At 41.2% G+C, this 16,948-nt stretch overlaps 2 protein-coding genes across 2 annotated transcripts; one reads left to right on the top strand and one right to left on the bottom strand.

Moving 5' to 3' along the window:
- Nucleotides 1-56: 56 nt before the first annotated feature.
- Nucleotides 57-5,703, top strand: LOC108424168 (zinc-binding protein A33-like). The gene is made up of 6 exons (XM_017691992.2): nucleotides 57-517; nucleotides 658-753; nucleotides 973-1,203; nucleotides 1,296-1,318; nucleotides 1,457-1,575; nucleotides 4,500-5,703. Exons 1-6 carry the CDS (start codon nucleotides 101-103, stop codon nucleotides 5,060-5,062), a joined length of 1,449 nt encoding a protein of 482 aa, XP_017547481.1. The 5' UTR covers nucleotides 57-100; the 3' UTR covers nucleotides 5,063-5,703.
- Nucleotides 5,704-6,244: 541 nt separating this feature from the next.
- ighmbp2 (immunoglobulin mu DNA binding protein 2) lies at nucleotides 6,245-16,830 on the bottom strand. The gene is made up of 16 exons (XM_017692005.2): nucleotides 16,707-16,830; nucleotides 15,035-15,123; nucleotides 14,750-14,919; nucleotides 13,857-14,052; nucleotides 13,224-13,321; nucleotides 12,927-13,090; nucleotides 10,962-11,162; nucleotides 10,638-10,785; nucleotides 10,328-10,502; nucleotides 9,895-10,077; nucleotides 9,659-9,777; nucleotides 8,668-8,762; nucleotides 8,433-8,556; nucleotides 7,487-8,350; nucleotides 7,204-7,403; nucleotides 6,245-6,744 (listed from the first exon to the last, which is right to left on the bottom strand). Exons 2-16 carry the CDS (start codon nucleotides 15,109-15,111, stop codon nucleotides 6,547-6,549), a joined length of 3,012 nt encoding a protein of 1,003 aa, XP_017547494.2. The 5' UTR covers nucleotides 15,112-15,123; nucleotides 16,707-16,830; the 3' UTR covers nucleotides 6,245-6,546.
- Between the last annotated feature and the right edge of the window lie 118 nt (nucleotides 16,831-16,948).

Raw genomic sequence — 16,948 nt, 5'->3', positions numbered from 1 at the left:
CGTTAAACCGGTATTTTTCTGTGCGAGAAGTCAAATTTTGCCAGAAGCTACTTCAAGTCTTTGAGGGACAGCGCAACATACAGATTCATGGCTGAGCTTAATGTCCTGGCATAAACAAATGGCAACCGAATGTCCTTTCTCCAAAGAGGATGTGCGATGTCCTATATGCGGTGACATTTATACCTTCCCTGTTACACTGTCGTGTCAACATAACTTCTGCAAAGCCTGCATTCAGGCACACTGGGAAAGGAAACAATCACAAGAGTGCTCAGTATGTCACCGCAGAGCGAGCACAAGAAGACCCCCAGTCAACCTGGCTCTTAAAATAGCATCGGATACCTTCAAAAATCAAGCAAACCGGAACTTGGTGAAATACGACCTCTGCTTAATACACAAGGAGGAGCTGAAGCTTTTCTGCCATAAAGATGGGAAAACAATCTGTACTGTTTGCCACTCATCAAGGGACCATAAAGACCATGAATGTTGTCCTATTGCAGAGGCAGCAGCTGACAGAAAGGTAAGGAGGTCTGACTGATTCACATCATAACATTCATAGGAACTTGCAAAACCTTGAAGATGCCACGACCTTTCTTTGTTTCTTGTCACCTTACCTGAAGAATTTGTTCATAAACTGTGTTTATTTACTGTCCACTGCAGAAAGAGCTTTCAAAAAAGTATGACGCTTTGAAAAAACATCTAAACAGTATCAAAAAGATGAAGGGAACATTGGAGGAACTTCAAGGATTTATAGAGGTAAACTGCTGTACAATAGACCTTTCAAATTCTAGATGGAAAACTACATGCTTAAAAAAGGCTAACAATGAAAGAAAGATAATAAGGGGCAGTTAACATGAAATCATGAATCAATGTCACAAAGCTAAGTGTTTCATTTGCTTCAGCAGCAATAAGCCAAGGCACACCTTCAGCATTCTTTAAATGCCACTTAAGACAATCCTTTGTTCTTTTTTTAAGATCCAGTCTGCTGACGCTAAAGCTCAAATGAAAGAGGAATTTGAGATGCTCCACAGGTTTCTGAGGGAAGAGGAGGCTGCCCGGCTGATGGTGCTAAAAGAGGAGACCACCAAGAAGACTCAGGCAGTCAGGAAGAGGCTGGAGGACATCACTCAAACGTTTGAAGAACTCTCAGAGATCTTAGATGACATTGCACATACCATGAAAAAGGATGATATCTCATTTCTGAAGGTCTGCGTAAGTCTTCGTATTTAGTTTTAAATCCACTGGTGTTACGCATTGGCTGCTGTCTGACTGAGAAATCTTTCACTTTTTCCCCAAAGGACTGCAAGGAAGCAATAAGAAGGTACGCCAGCAAAATTCATTTATTTTAACACTTTATCTCCTGTAAGGCAAGCTGATCGCTGAGAGGTCCTGACGTTGCTGTGTTACCGATATGCCAAGTGGAAAACATCTAAAATGTCAGGTTACAAATGTATTACAGGGCTTGTTACCCAACACAGGAAATGCAGTACACAAATGATGTTCTCATAGACACGGCCCAGTACCTGGGATCATTAAGATTTGGGGTTTGGAAGAGAATGGAAGAAGTAGTGAAGCACTGTAAGTATGCAGACATGTCACTCCCAGCACTGGCCCTTTGTTTCAGTAGTGTTTTAACCTGCCCTCATTAACTTGTACTCACTCCTCAGGAAGATCTGAATGCCAGTTTAAGGGCTGTGCTATTACTATATTACATCAAGAGAAGTTTGATGAATGAGCCCTTGGAAGGATGAGGGATCGAGTTAACATAAATGTGACCTCGAGCCTGAAATCACTGCATTCTGATATAATTAGCTTTAAAAAGATTTTAAAAATTAGCTGTTTATGAGCAGAATAACACAATACCCTTCAAAACTACAATAATGTTCATACTGGGGTTTATGTAGCAAGTCACTCTTTCTGTTTAACGACTGTTATGAAACGGGATTTCTAAAGCTCCACTACAAAGTTTGTTTAACTCATCTTCTCGTTGTCCTGCAAACGGCCATTTGTATACTGTAAATTTTATGCATTTATTTACATGTTATGGCATTTGGCTGACGCTCTTATCCAGAGCGACTTACAATTTGATCCTTTTACACAAGTAGGCAAAGGTGGTGTTAGGAATCTTGCCCAAGGACTCTACGGGTATAGTGTAGGGGGCTTACCCAGGCGGGGGATTGAACCCCAGTCTCCAGCGTAGAAGGCAGAGGTGTTACCCACTACACTAACCAACCACCATTTATGGGTGGTGAGCAAAGGTCAGCAAAGCCGTGTTAAAGCAAGGACGGGAGATCCTAAATTTCAGCAGACACTTAATTAGGTCCTCAGTTCCTAATAGGCTATTATAACATTTTTTTATGATATATTATAACATTAAACTATATTTTGTCTCTACTCTTGCACACAGCTGGTAAATATCCCAGTACTGTGCCTGGCTGCGGTGTGTGACACGGACTGTTATGACAACAGGACAGATGCTGTCCATGTATACACAAATTCAACACACATAAAGTACACTCCTATAAAGTTACAGCATGTTATGTATTTCGTCTGAATTTGGTCTGTTATAAACAATCAAATGAACTAAACCAGTAGAAGTCCCTATCGAACACAAGGCTCAAACCACCTAAGCCTGCCCACTTAGAAAGCACTGTCTTTGGACCTTGCTGAATATGCTGGCTTTTGTGAAAATCTTAATATTAAAGGGTCCTTCAGTTCATGCTTGAGCTATATTTGTAAATCTTTCCATTAAAAATTATTTACAAATGTATTTGAAAATGCGCATTGAATGCATCCAGTTATCACTAACCCTTTAATTAAAGCAGGTCGCATGTGGACGGCCCACACAACAGGACACTCAGGCCAACACTGAGGCCAATTTGCCCCTCGATACAAACTTAAAAAGGCGTCCTGTTTTCAGGAAAGTCTTATATGATTATCTTCCCAGATTATCCTGTAGTGTGGGGTGTGTAAAATCCAGTCTTTACCAATCTACTCACAGTCCAGTTGTTGCTCTCCTGATTTCCAATCATAAATATTAAATATGTTCAATATCTACGACTCTATATCCTGTAGTATGGGGGAGGATTCTCTCACATGAAACACTGTGCTGACATCATCGGTGAAAGACCGTGAGAACTAAGCTGAATGGAAAGATACAAGTTATTTTTTATTGTAATACATATAATGAGCACAGTAATCTGTGCCTTGCTGCCGTTTGCCTAGTTACATTACATTAACGCTATTTGGCTGACGCTCTTATCCAGAGCGACTTACAATTTGATTATTGTTACACAGGCAGGCAAAGGTGGTGTTAGGAGTCTTGCCCAAGGACCCTTATTGGTATAGTGTAGGGTGCTTGCCCTGGTGGGGGATTGAACCCCAGTCTACAAGGCAGAGGTGTTACCCACCACACTAACCAAGTTCGTTCTTATCTAGCAATGGTCTCCAACCCTTTTCCTGGACAATTACTTTCTTGTCAAGTTTAGCTCCAACCTGTATTCTGTAAGCTGCCGAACCCCCTACCTAACTGTAATACATCTGTTCCAGCCAATCAGGGACTTGGGAATAGGAAGATTGGCTGTATAGCAGGTGTGGCAAACTATGGTTTGGACTAGGTTCTGCAGGTAAATAGAGGTCCAGGAGAAAGGTTGGACGCCACTGATCTTAAATCATGTTTGTTCACGTGGATTTCTACATGGTTTCATTGATGCATTTTGTTCTGGGGACTTTGATATCTTTGAGATCTGCCATTATGTGTAGGGTCTCATGTTTCAACATTGCTTAGGATTTAATAACTCTTGTTGCGTGAGCCAGGCAATACACAGGGTACACAAGACTCTGGTACAGTCAGTGGACTGACAATTGATCATGACAGCAGAGCTAGAAGTATTTGGGTTACAACTGACAACTGACTGAAAACGGAATAGCAGACAATTAGGCGCAGCTACAGAGGAGGCTGGGTGATACACTGCCTGATGGGCTGAAGAAAATTGAGAAGCAAGTCTTTAGACAAGCCTTGAAGTCGAGACACATAAATGAATGCTACTCATTAACTAGTCCTTACAACATGCAAGTATTGGGGCAGTCATGGGCTGGAGGGAGCTGGCCCTGTGACCAGAAGGTCGCTGGTTCGATCCCCAGCGCCGACAGCACATGACTGAGGTGTCCTTGAGCAAGACACCTAACCCCCAACTGCTCCCCGGGCACCGTGGATAGGGCTGCCCACCGCTCCGGGCAAGTGTGCTCACTGCCCCCTAGTGTGTGTGTGTTCACTAGTGTGTATGTGGTGTTTCACTTCACGGATGGGTTAAATGTGGAGGTGAAATTTATCCTGTTGTGGGATTAAAAAAAGTGAATGCTACTGATTATCTAGTCCTTACATCATGCAAGTATGAGTCTCAAAGAAAGAAGATCTGTCAAACTGAAGAGCTCTGAATTTCCACGCCAATCGTCAGTTATTCATAAGCATATAATCTGGAATGATTTCAAAACTTTTCCAGGTCCTGTTACTCTTGATCCCACCACTGCCCATCCTAACCTGATCCTCAGTGATGAACTCTCAAGTGTCTGTTATGGAAAGAAGCAGCAACTTCCGGACAACCATGAGCGCTGTTCTAGCCGCATGGCGGTGCTGGGTTCTACCGGCTTCACGTCAGGAAAGCACTGCTGGGACGTGGAGGTGGGGGAAAGCCGGGAGTGGTACATCGGAGTGGCACGACAATCCATCAAAAGGAAGACAAGTGTCTTTCTCAACCCTTCAGAAGGGTTCTGGGTCATTGGACTAAACAACGGGGACTCATACTGGGCTCAGACTTCTCCTCGTTTCCGCCTAGCACTGAAGAAGAAGCCACAGAGGATTACTGTGGAACTAGACTATGAGAAGGGGAAGGTCACGTTTTCAAACGCTGCAGATGGAAGCATGATCCATGCTTTCAAAGACAGGTTTACCGAAAAGATGTTTCCTTACTTTGCCCCAGGGATTCATGTGGATGGTCAGTATCCGTTAAAGATCTGTCCTCTAAAGGTATCCATAATGCTCCAACAAGATGTACAACACAGTTAAAGCTGAAAAAGAACAGTGATATGATGTTGGTCTTCTACTCAGTATGATCAATTGTACCACAAACAAAAACAGCATCATAAATTTCACATCATGTAAACCATGCAAGGACATCCAAGGCACTGACACTCACACGTAACACAGACCAGACACATCTGAATTTGATCTGTTGTCATCTGTGTTATGCACGAATGCCCTTGTCTTGAAGGCCATGATGTCTCATGTTAATGAAAACTAAACGGCCACTGCAACCCCTTTTCAGTGAATTTCAGTTCTGGTTCGTCTTGCGTCTTTTGGACCAGTACTTTAATGTAATTGTACAGCTGCTCTTTTTAAGAACTCTTAAGATCTTAAAAAGATCTTAGAACTCTTTTCTAACCCTGTATGTTCATTGTTCTGTTTTAGTGCCACCTAATAATGTTACACACACTATTTAATGTTCATCCATACAAAGTAACACATGCTCAACATCAATTTGTATGGAGCAATTCCATCGCAAAAGAACGTTTCAAACGATGGTTCTTTAAAGAACCCTTTTGGTTCCACAAAGAACTCTTAATGTTAGCTCTTCTGCTCAGCTCCTGCAGAAAAGAAGAATTTGTACGCATCTCTAACTTTGATACATCTTATAAACTGAAACAAGTTTTCACAGATTATATATATATATATATAAAGTTTTTATACGTTTTATGTATATATGTATATATGTATATATATATATATATATATATATATATATATATATATATATATATATATATATATATATACATATACATACACATACATAAAACTTATAAAAACATTTCTTCATCCCATGATCTTTAGGAAATTTAGATAAAGGAAATGAAGGCATGAATATTTGAATATGCAATGTTCAGATACTGCAGACATTACTAAAAAGTACATTTTTCATAGCCTTTAGTGATTTCCTGAAAAGAATGCCTTAAGCATAAGATATTAACTGTATAAGTTCATGCAAAATAATTTAAAATGATTTAAAGGTAAAGTGTATTTAAAGTGGACACAGACAAGCTACGTGGGTTTTCTTAACGTTTTCAGTTATTCGTCCGAAACATGCACCTAGGCTGTTGTGAAGGATACTTTATCTGTGTTTAAAATGTTTATCTTTACATGCATATCCGTAAATGCAGTGGAAAGCAAATGGCACCATTCAGTCTCATACATGTGTGAAAGACTTATTCCTCCTCTTTGTTTTTCTCTTATTTATTAATTGACAATCTTTATCTACAATGTGTTCATAGAGTATAGAGTTCCTTTCAAAAGACTTCAGCATATAGCCAGCGTTCACAAAATAAACATGATTGTTATGATAAAATCAAACCAAATGAACCAGTGTTGTGAATTCTTTTCAGTGCTTATATATGTGCTTAAATGTCTTGAGGGAACAGGAGCCACACATCACACCACCAATTTACTGGCTCCAAAATAAATAAACACAGTTTGATACAATGGCGATAAATGACTCAGTGCTCTTTATCCTTCGATTTGGTTTTTCTCTGGGATGCCATGTCTTTTAATTTTGAGTCTAGTTTTCGTTGCAGGTAGGCCTTTTTGTTTGGATCCATCGACTTGTCCTTCTGGCCACTCCCAGCATACAGCACTCCCTCTTTGCTTATTCTCATGCGAGCCTGGGCCTTTGCTTTGTCGCCACATCCATGGACCTGCAAGACAACATATTACTTACTGTAAATATGAACTGAAAATCTAACATGCCTAACAGCTAATAGTTAAGACCAGCTGCAACCTGGGGCCAGTCGTGGGCTGGAGGTCAGGGAACTGGCCCTGTGACCGGAAGGTCGCTGGTTTGATCCCCAGCACCGACAGTCCATGACTGAGGTGTCCTTGAGCAAGACACCTAACCCCCAAATGCCCGTGGATAGGGCTGCCCACCGCTCTGGGCAAGTGTGCTCACTGCCCCCTAGTGTGTGTGTGTGTATTCACTAGTGTGTATGTGGTGTTTCACTTCACGGATGGGTTAAACGCGGAGGTGGAATTTCCCCGTTTGTGGGATCAAAAAAGTATCACTTAACTTAACCTCACTGGCCCCAAGTAGAGTGAAGTATTCCTTTGATGTAAAGGTTAAGACGAGGTCTACATTATGATTGGGAAGCATGCATTACCTCAGGTATGTGGTGACTCAGACAGTACTGTCTGTTACAGTAGAGACACAGCTGTCCTAGCGTGAGCACGCTGGCCTTACACTTCACAAAGGCACACACACTATCTGCTTTCACCACAGCGTCGATGAGCGCATCAAAATCATCATGAGCTGTAGCAGCCGCAGCTACGTCCACTGCTCCTGCTTTCATTTTTCCCTTTCCTGTGAAAAATAAAGCAACACAGTGACGTGACAGCAGCGCTCAATAAGGAGCAGTTTTCTCATCATATGGAGTGACTACAAACCTTTGCTCTTCTTTTTAGGCTGGCCTTTATCGCCTTTCAGATTTGTCTCTAGTGTTGTACTCAGATTTTTTCCCGCACGTTTCTCCTGCTCCCGACGCATACGCTCCAAATGCAGGCTTTTAAAATCAAGAGCAGGCTTTGGTGGATGCCTGTCGGGCTCTTTCTCTAGCACTTCCTCATTAGTCCTGATTTCTGGTTTTGTGGACTCTGCTGGTTCTTTAAATGGTGTTTCTGCTGGCTCAGCAGGGCCTGGCACTTGCTTGGAAACTGTAATGTGGCGTTGTTTCGCCACTCCTCGGCTCACATGACTGAGACCCAGCTCTTCAGAGAGCTGGTGGACCAGCAACCGTTCATGAGAGCTCAGAGAGGCAGGAAACAGAAGCTCTTTCTTGTTCTCATCACCCAGGAAGACAAGCAACTGCTGCCTTATCTCTTCTTTAATCATCTGAGACTCCGTTTGGTCAGCCGCTTTGGTTTTGTGAAAGTCTGATGCCGTTTTACTGCTGAGTTCATGGGTATCAGATGCTGCGGCCTGACAGTCTCTCTCCCCTTTGTTTTTCGAGACGTTCTTCTCCTTGGACTGTTCTGTTTTGCTTTGCTGTTTTTTTACCTTTGGTTTAGAGGAAGACTCTTTGACATTAGCCGGCTCATCTTTGTGGTTGCGGCTGTAGTTTTCAGGAACCAAGTCCTCCAGATACTCAAAGGCTGTGCGGACCTCCCCATGCTTGGACATGTAATCAATCAGGGATTTGAGAAAGTCATGGTTTCGGACAGTTTGAGAATCACACACCACCATTAGCTGACGTCTGGCACGCGTTACTGCCACGTTGAGCCTTCTGTCCTCTGCAAGAAACCCAACCTCACCTGGAGGATCAAAAACAAGTCAATTAAAATAACCAAGAATAACATAATCCTTAGAAATTTTTAGACGCAACACAAATGTCACCTTTTCTATTTGATCTAACCAAAGACAGCAGCACTGCCTCCTTCTCTCTGCCTTGAAAGCCATCCACAGACCTGATCTCCAGATCAGGGTGCTCATTTGAGAGTTTTTGTCTCAAAAGATCTACCTAAAACATGAACTGCGATGAGTGAATTCACCTTGATGAAAAATGCACAACGTCTCTTAACAAGATCTACAGCTTCTACTCAAATGAAAGGTCTGAAAAGGTATTATATACCTGTAGGTTATAAGGTGCAATCACTGCAATGTCTTTGGCCTGGACTCCAGCTTCAGCCAAGGCTTTCACATGAAGTGCTACTATGTCAACTTCACCTGTTTTGTTTTTTTTAAAGACAGCCAACACATCATGACAAATGGTTATGCTTGCACTACAGGGCAGATTACGATTTCAGTTGATCAAAAAAAAGGTTAGTCATGTTAGTGAGAAATCTTGCAGGGCACGGTGTGATTTTCACGTCTGGTGCTGTACCGCAAACAAGTGTATGCCCCTAAAACCTACCCCAAAATCAAGCTAGTAAAACACTATCAATAGCTAACATAACCATTTTTTCCTTATAACAGGTAATGGTTTTTTCTCCCCTGCATATAATGTGTTCTTCACATGCAACACATCTACCTACCAGACGATTTCTAGTGAGATGTGCCACTCAAGAATTCTGGATTTGTCCAAAATGAATGGGTTCCTGGGGAGCTTTAGTGTAAAACCGTAATTTGTAAATGCTTAAACATTTTATTTAAGCCAACTCATAAAATATGCAAACCGCTTTACTCAGCCAATAAGCTCACCAACCAATCACTTAGCAGCAGCAATGTTAGCATCCTACTGCCCAAAACAGAGAAACTGAATGGATTTTCTACAGAAAATGGAAAGATATGGTTAATTTTATAGCTCCCACATAAATGGCTAGAAATATTTCACTCACCTTTATTTAAGCTCTGTTAATTGAGGACTTTGCAGTCATATTTTAATATCCCATTATACGGGAATAAATGGGAAATGGCCAGGCTTACCTTTTAACCCTACATGAGCTCTGCCTTCACACGGCATTAAACTGTAAAATTTCTAAACCATTTATTTTGGTCCAACCTACATTTAGCCCAAACTTTATATGTTCCCCCCCAAGACATTCTCGTAATTAGATCATGTCTAGCCTTGCAAGATTAGGTACTGAGAACAGAGAACAATTAAAAAAAAAAACCTGACTGACCTTGATTGCCTTTAGACTGCTCATCCGTATCCTCCATTTCATTCAGACCACAGCCAGCTGTGTCGATGAGAAGCAGCGGCGTGCTGGTCTCCTCAAGATCCGCTACACCAGCCAGGTCTCTGATTCAAAAAATGATTGAAGAGAGTAACAAAGACTTAAAATCTGGTCTTAAAGAATAACACAGCTGCCATTCCAGCTACATATTCGACCTAATAACATAACTGCAAAATAATAACCTCAGCAAATGCTTCTCTACTGAAGGATGTGCAGTCAGCTTCCCTTGGTACATTTGCTCTGAGGCCCACTGCATGATGGCACTGTTCATACGGTACTGAGTGGTCAGCATCCGAACCACTGAGTCTCCATACTTCTGAATCAGCCGCTCCATTAAACTCACAGAGAGGCCTTTAGCTGCAGCACTATGGAAAAGTGACAAAATATATTTGAATACATCTGTTTTTAGATCTTTCTCTTCCCTTATGAGAAACATTAAAAGTAATAAGACGATTTGGTTCAATTTATACCTTTGTATCAATATCAATAAAGACGGTTTGATGCTTCAAATCTCCAAAATGTATCACAAATAATCCTAAATGTATTACTGTATTAGCATGTTAAGAGATACAGACTACAAATAACAAAATATTATGGGTTTATTTCTGAATTTACTTCTGGGATTTGATCGTGGGTGGCAGCTGTTTATAGTCCCCTGCCAAGATGCACTTGTGTCCTTTAAGCAGTGCAATCCAACAGCTGCTCTCCAGCGCCTGAGCACATTCGTCTATCACAACCAGGTCAAAATGTTCGCTGGGCAAATACTTCAGTGGACCATCATCAGTGGCTCCTGCAGAAGACAATCACTTCCAATATTACTTGAGAGTCTTATGAGCATATTAGGAACAACAGTATCTGTATGACTGGCTTTTCTTCATATGAACGGTTTGAAGTGACTGGTTTAAAGTACTGGAGGACTGCTAACCAGTGTTGGTTGCCAGAATGACCGTGGCCTTTTTCAGGATTTGTGTGATGGCCATCTGTTCCCTGGATTTCAGTTCCTTTCGCAGCTCCCCGATTTCTCGCCTCAGACTGCTCCGCTGCCCTTTGTCATACGCCTTCTTCATCTGACTCTGAGACCAGACGAACAGATTGCAAAGTCATTTATAATGTTTTGTAATAACATCACAAAAATAAATCAGTTCAATGTTACATGTAAACTATAATGATAATTATATTGTTTGCATAACTGGAAAAATAAACATGAGAAGCACCACATTAAGAGTATGATCAAAGAATAAAATCCTACCAACACTTTATCCATGTCTTTACGGACATCTGCGATGATGTTGCTGTTGTCACTCTGCGCGATCACCGCATCCAGTGAATGCTTCTGGACTGACTCCAGGAGACGGGCTGGATGTCCCAATCTTAGAACCTTAGCCTTACACTTAGCCAGACGCTCCACCAAATTATCCACTGCCACATTGGAGGGGGCACAGCACAGAACCTGCAGGGGTTTTCATCAGTAGATCATTACTGTAAATGATCATTACTGTTTCAATAAAACAGACATCTGACAATTTTGTCAAATATGTAACAGCAATTTCCTTAAGATAAGATAAGATAAGATGCGTTTATTGTCATTGCTCAGTGTACAACGAAATTGAGCAGCACTCCAACGGCACTCCCTACATACAAAACAATTTAAACATAAGGCTAAAATATACACTGCTCAAAAAAAATAAAGGGAACACTTAAACAACACAATAAAACTCCAAGTAAATCAAACTTCTGTGAAATCAAACTGTCCACTTAGGAAGCAACACTGACCATCAGTTTCACAGCTGTTGTATAAATGGAACAGACAACAGGTGGAAATTACTGGCGATTAAGCAAGACACACTCAATAAAGCAGTGGTTCTGCAGGTGGGACCACAGACCACTTCCCAGCACCTTTCTGCTTTCTGGCTGATGTTTTGGTCACTTTTGAATGTTGGTGGTCTTTCACACTCGTGGTAGCAGGAGACGGACTCTACAACCCACACAAGTGGCTCAGGCAGTGCAGCTCATCCAGGATGGCACATCAATGCGAGCTGTGGCAAGAAGGTTTGCTGAGCCTCATTCTGACTTGTTTTAAGGACATCACATCAAAGTTGGATCAGCCTGTCGTGTGTTTTTCCACTTTAATTTTGTGTGTGACTCCAAATCCAGGCCTGCACTGGTTAATAAATTTGATTTCCATTGATTTTTGTGATTTTTGTTGTCAGCACATTCAACTTTGTACAGAACAAAGTCTTCAATGAGAATATTTCATTCATTCAGATCTAGGATGAGTTATTTGAGTGTTCCCTTTATTTTTTTGAGCAGTGTATAAAGTGCAGATTTAAGGGGAAAAAAAAACTATCAAAAATGTTAAATATAAAGAAAAAGGACTATAAAACTATATATTCTAAAACAGTCAATAGACAACAGACGGGTGAGGCAGCAGTTGTTGTTGCACATTCCTTGGACAGCTTACAGCGTTATATAATACTGCACAGAAAAATCACAGACTGCACTCTCGGGAACAAATGAATAGTAAATAGAACAGAGGTGGAGTGGAACTCTGGAACTCTGGCACAGTGTACAGTGTCCTATGAAGTCAGTGCCAGTAAAGAGCAGTAGTGGTGTTCAGTCGGTTCTACTGAGCAGTGTCTATAGAAAGTCCTTGTCAGTGTGTGTGTGTGTGTGTGTGTGTGTTTGGAAGTGTTCAGTTCCCGTACGGCTCTGGGGTAAAAGCTGTTTTTGAGTCTGTTTGTCCGGCATGGGATGGGGACCTAAAGCGTTTATCAGAGGGAATTAATGGAATATTTTTAAAAAATGCTAAAACTGCTAATAATGAATGGCAGCACAGGTAGCACTGTAAAAAGGAGAGACCAGCTGGTCCCAGCTTTTCCTTCATATTGAGTCACTGAAGCATTTATTTTGAAATTTTTACCCAATTTTTCCCCCCCATTTAGCCCAGCTCCACTCGCTAGATCTGCCTCATCACATGATGCTACCAAGCTTAATGTCATTAAACAGCTAAAACACTCGGAGCACATTGTTTAAGCACGAGTGCATTGGCTAGCATCACACAGAGATGGGGAGAGGGAGAGTAATTCCGGGCCATGGACGGCTGTAGCATCGTCAGGGACCGGGCACTGTAGCACGCTTTAAAATAGCTGGTTACAATAATGATGTGATGAGTGCTTGCAGGAAACTAGGACTAAATTCTTGTACTTAGCACTACCTTCTGTCCTTGTTTAACTGCCTGGAGGATGACTTCAACCACTGTTGTGGTTTTTCCAGTTCCTGGTGGTCCATGTATGATGGCAACATCTTTCTGAGACAGCGCAAAGGACACCGCTTCCTTCTGAGAATCATCTAGTCCACTATTAAACCACTCTAAGGTTCCTGCAAATGAAAGGTAAAAAAAAAAAGGTGGTACGAACGGTAATTCAGTTTTCTCATTGTTTGAGTATGTTCAACACCTTAAATCTTTACTGGTTCTAATATGCTTATAAAAATGTGTCCGAGCAGCGCTTACTTTGATGTGACAGTGCTCCAGGATCAGTGTAACCAAACAGTACACTTATAAGGTGGGCAGCAGGGCCATTTCTGTATACGTTTAAAGAGTTCAAAGCGCTGCGAACATGAGAAAGAAAATGTATGTGAGCGAGTTGGCAGAACACTGCTGAGCCATATCATTCATTCACAACGACTGGACCTTACGAGATCAATTTATGGTGATGATCAAATGAAACACACTAATTGATTTTATCTTTAAAAATTCTCAGTAGGTTTTCTCACATTATGAATGAATGGATTTTATTGTCGTTGCACACTGTACTCGCACACTTGCACACTTGCACACCCCCCCCCCCAATGAAAAAGAAAGAGCAAATAAAATAAGATAAAATAATTTAAATACTATACAAATTTACACTCAACAAAACGTAAACAAAAACGATTGAAATGAACTGCTGATTGCACAGTATGCCATTGCCCGAGTGTGGAATTGCACCAAATAATGATCGATTTAGTGCTGGCAAGGCTGCTGTAACAACATTACATTAATTGATTAATAAGATTAATCAACAAGCAAATCGCTGACTTCACTGTGGTGTAATGTAATGCACTGAATGTACTGATGAGGCCAGCGAGATAAGACCTAACTTACCGAGTTAATCGTTTGTAGGTCACATCGTTTGCAAGCTTCATGATATTGTACAGTCCATCACTTTCCAAGCTGACACCATCCTGAGTATCATCAAAAGCAACTGTTATTGACACCTGCGTCACATGAGTCACCACACCTGAGCAGAGCTGACTGGGTTGACTACATCCTTCTGATTCAAAAAGACCCACAATATCTCCTAAAAAAAACAAACAAACAAAAGGGTCATTGTTAAGAGTTATGTTCACACACCTAAGCTGATGGAAAATTCTATGAATTTTCATTTGTTTCTGCATAATTCAATTGTTATGCATGTAAACAAACTCATTCAGAGCAGTCTGATGTGAAATGCTTCAGCTTAGAGAAATAAAGTCTCAACTGGTCATAGCGGTGGAGAGGAAGCAGACATCAAATGTATTTAGTGTCTCTAAAAGCCGCCACTTAGAAAACTATACGACCTGATGTCCGAGACACGTTTCACGATAGTTCTGATGTTATATTTGTTGTCGTTTCGCTCAGTAGAAATAGTATTTCTAAAAATCAATTCATGGTGGAGAGATGCACGCAGGGCACTGTAAGACAATGAAGTGCACAAAGAAAATGTATTTATTTATTAGTATTTACCAGTTATTTTATCACGATCAAGATGAAATTAAAAAAAAATAAAAAATCACAAGATACGTGCAGGTTTTTTGTTTGATGTGGATTGTAAATAAAATCTCTATGTTTTTATTGTAGATTTCATAAACTCTGGTTCCCATCATCACCACTGTAAAGGTGGAACTCTATACAATGTACCATTTTGCATCAAACCACACTGAATGGCTTTGAATTTCTACATTTCAATGACTAAAACAGGCAGATGTTTTAAAAGTTTGAAAACGATCCGGTCTCACCAGGTCCGAAACTGTTGCTGGGAAGAACTGGGGGGCCTATACTTTTCCTGGGCTCAAAAGCGACAAGAAGTCTACCATGCATGCCAGTCCTCTGGCTTCCAATCTGAAGCTTCAGCAGGCACACTCCTTTCTGTTGTAGATTTTTCAGTGACAGATTCTGCTGCCATGCCCTGCAAATACAACATTTCAATCGCACTGATTAAAAGTATCAGGGTTTGATTGTTTCATATAATTTATATCATAAGAACTCTCTGAGCAGACAGGAAAGAGCGGAGAGCGAATCACCTCGTTTCTTCGATCTCAGCCTTCCTCTCCTCTTGTAAGAGTTCGAGGGTCCTGGAAACGAAGCTTTCAACCTCCATCTCTAACTGGGACTTCAGCAGACAGAAAACAGAAAGCATGTTAACAGCACCAAAGAGCTGTGACAGGGCAGAAGCTCCTCCCTTTAGACCTCCACTTGAGTAAAAGTACTAAAGTATTTCCCTTCAAATGTACTTAAGTATAAAGTAAAAGTACTAAAAGAGTAATTCTGGCTCTGATATCCTGTTATCATTTTTATAACCAGACTGGCTTCATGAACTCATTTCAGGTGAAAGTCCTCCAGCGTCTCTCTTGGTAAACCAGTCTTTTAATAGAACGTCATTAATTAGTGACGCTGACGTCTATTAAAATGATCAGAAGCACAAAACACTGAAGGTAAACAGTTTCCATCAGGGAGAACCGAGTGGCTCTGAAATCACTTTTTACACACAAGCAAAGTTTCAGTTTCAGATTTATTTACAACTTAGTTCCAAGTTTAAGTTGAATAAAAACTGGCTTTAAACTCAGGATCACAGATGAGCTCCTTTACTATGTTGATCTGTAGGCGTCTGTTCATAAACATAAACCAGCCCAAACTCATTTACTATAAAATGAAATGGTGTTTGTAGAAATTCAGAAAAAAGCCGCGTCAGTCTCGACTGCATATGTGGACATATTTCTATATTGAGCTCTATTTACACAAAGTTAGGTTAGTTCATCATTTATGTTGAACAGACTCTCCCAAAGTTTTACGCTGCTGCGCTGACGTTGAACCGCGTGCTGCACTGGGTCGGTATGACCAACAGGTCAAAACCAGCTCTAAACAAAGTGACCGCTGGGCCCTGATTGGTGCTCTGGCTTTGCGCTTCTTTCGTTTTGACATGTTACGTTTTTATACACACAGAAACCAAAAGGAACGACAGATTTCTCAAAATGTAGGAGGAAAAAGTCGGATATTAGACTCTGAAATGTAGTGGAGTGAAAGGAGAAAGTCGCCCAGTAATGGAAAAATATCAGTACAGATACACCAAAAATACTAAAGTACAGAAACTAATTACATTTACTCAGTTACTGTCCGCCGCTGCTGTGCGGGCAGAGCTGTTAGATGGCGAAGCGGTTAAAACTCTATTGACACACCGAGGGGCGATAAACTCACAGTTCACAGTACTTTATTTGTCCCCAGAGGGCAATTCATTTGCAGCCTTCTCGTCCATACACACACAACTATACACATATACACACAAACACTATATAACTATCATTTAAAAACAATATTATCCCGATTTAACAGCTTGATAGCAGAAGGAATAAAAGATTTAGAATAGCGATTTGTTCTACTGAAGGGCATGATATAACGCCGACCTGACGGCATTACCGTAAATTCACTGGACAAAACATGATCACCCTGAGTGATGATTCCTTTTGCTTTCTGAGCTACTCGTTTCTCCCACAGGGAGACCAGGTCTCTCTGTTGAACTCCAATTATCTTTGAACAAATTTTTACAATGCCTTTCAGGCTATTCTTGTCCCTCACCGACAGCCCATTAAACCAACAAATAAACGAAAAGGTTAAGACACTTTCAACTCCGGCTAACGGTCGCTTTCCTCCCCGGACAACACCTCTACAGCAGCAATGGACACTATGAGGGTCAGTTACCGTAGCTCCTGCGGGCGACTGAGGGTCAGCAGCCTGTTTCTGGACACGTCTGTCGGACAATTTCCAAATAAGACTCACGCCTGTTCACAGCACGGCGCATGCCCCAACGGGTCCGTCCCGTATTTTGCTCCCTCAACGTTCACCAGACTTCAGAATTGTTTTGCACATATATCCTGCAAAATCACCAAAAACGTCGGGTAAAAAAACTGGCACCAGGGTTTATTTCTTAAAAAAAATAAACG

The sequence above is a fragment of the Pygocentrus nattereri genome, chromosome 7 (genome assembly GCF_015220715.1).
Source record: "Pygocentrus nattereri isolate fPygNat1 chromosome 7, fPygNat1.pri, whole genome shotgun sequence".
Lineage (NCBI taxonomy): Eukaryota > Metazoa > Chordata > Actinopteri > Characiformes > Serrasalmidae > Pygocentrus > Pygocentrus nattereri.
The sequence above is the reverse complement of the archived record's forward strand: the minus strand, read 5'-3'. Positions and strand labels throughout refer to the sequence as shown.

Coding starts and splice junctions, on each gene's coding strand:
- LOC108424168 (XM_017691992.2), top strand. CDS start 101: ATGTCCTGGCATAAACAAATGGCAACCGAATGTCCTTTCTCCAAAGAG. Junction 518..657: donor AGGCAGCAGCTGACAGAAAG/GTAAGGAGGTCT, acceptor TGTCCACTGCAG/AAAGAGCTTTCAAAAAAGTA. Junction 754..972: donor AACTTCAAGGATTTATAGAG/GTAAACTGCTGT, acceptor TCTTTTTTTAAG/ATCCAGTCTGCTGACGCTAA.
- ighmbp2 (XM_017692005.2), bottom strand. CDS start 15,111: ATGGAGGTTGAAAGCTTCGTTTCCAGGACCCTCGAACTCTTACAAGAG. Junction 8,763..9,658: donor GCAGTCTAAAGGCAATCAAG/GTCAGTCAGGTT, acceptor AAAACAAAACAG/GTGAAGTTGACATAGTAGCA. Junction 8,557..8,667: donor TTGCACCTTATAACCTACAG/GTATATAATACC, acceptor TTCATGTTTTAG/GTAGATCTTTTGAGACAAAA.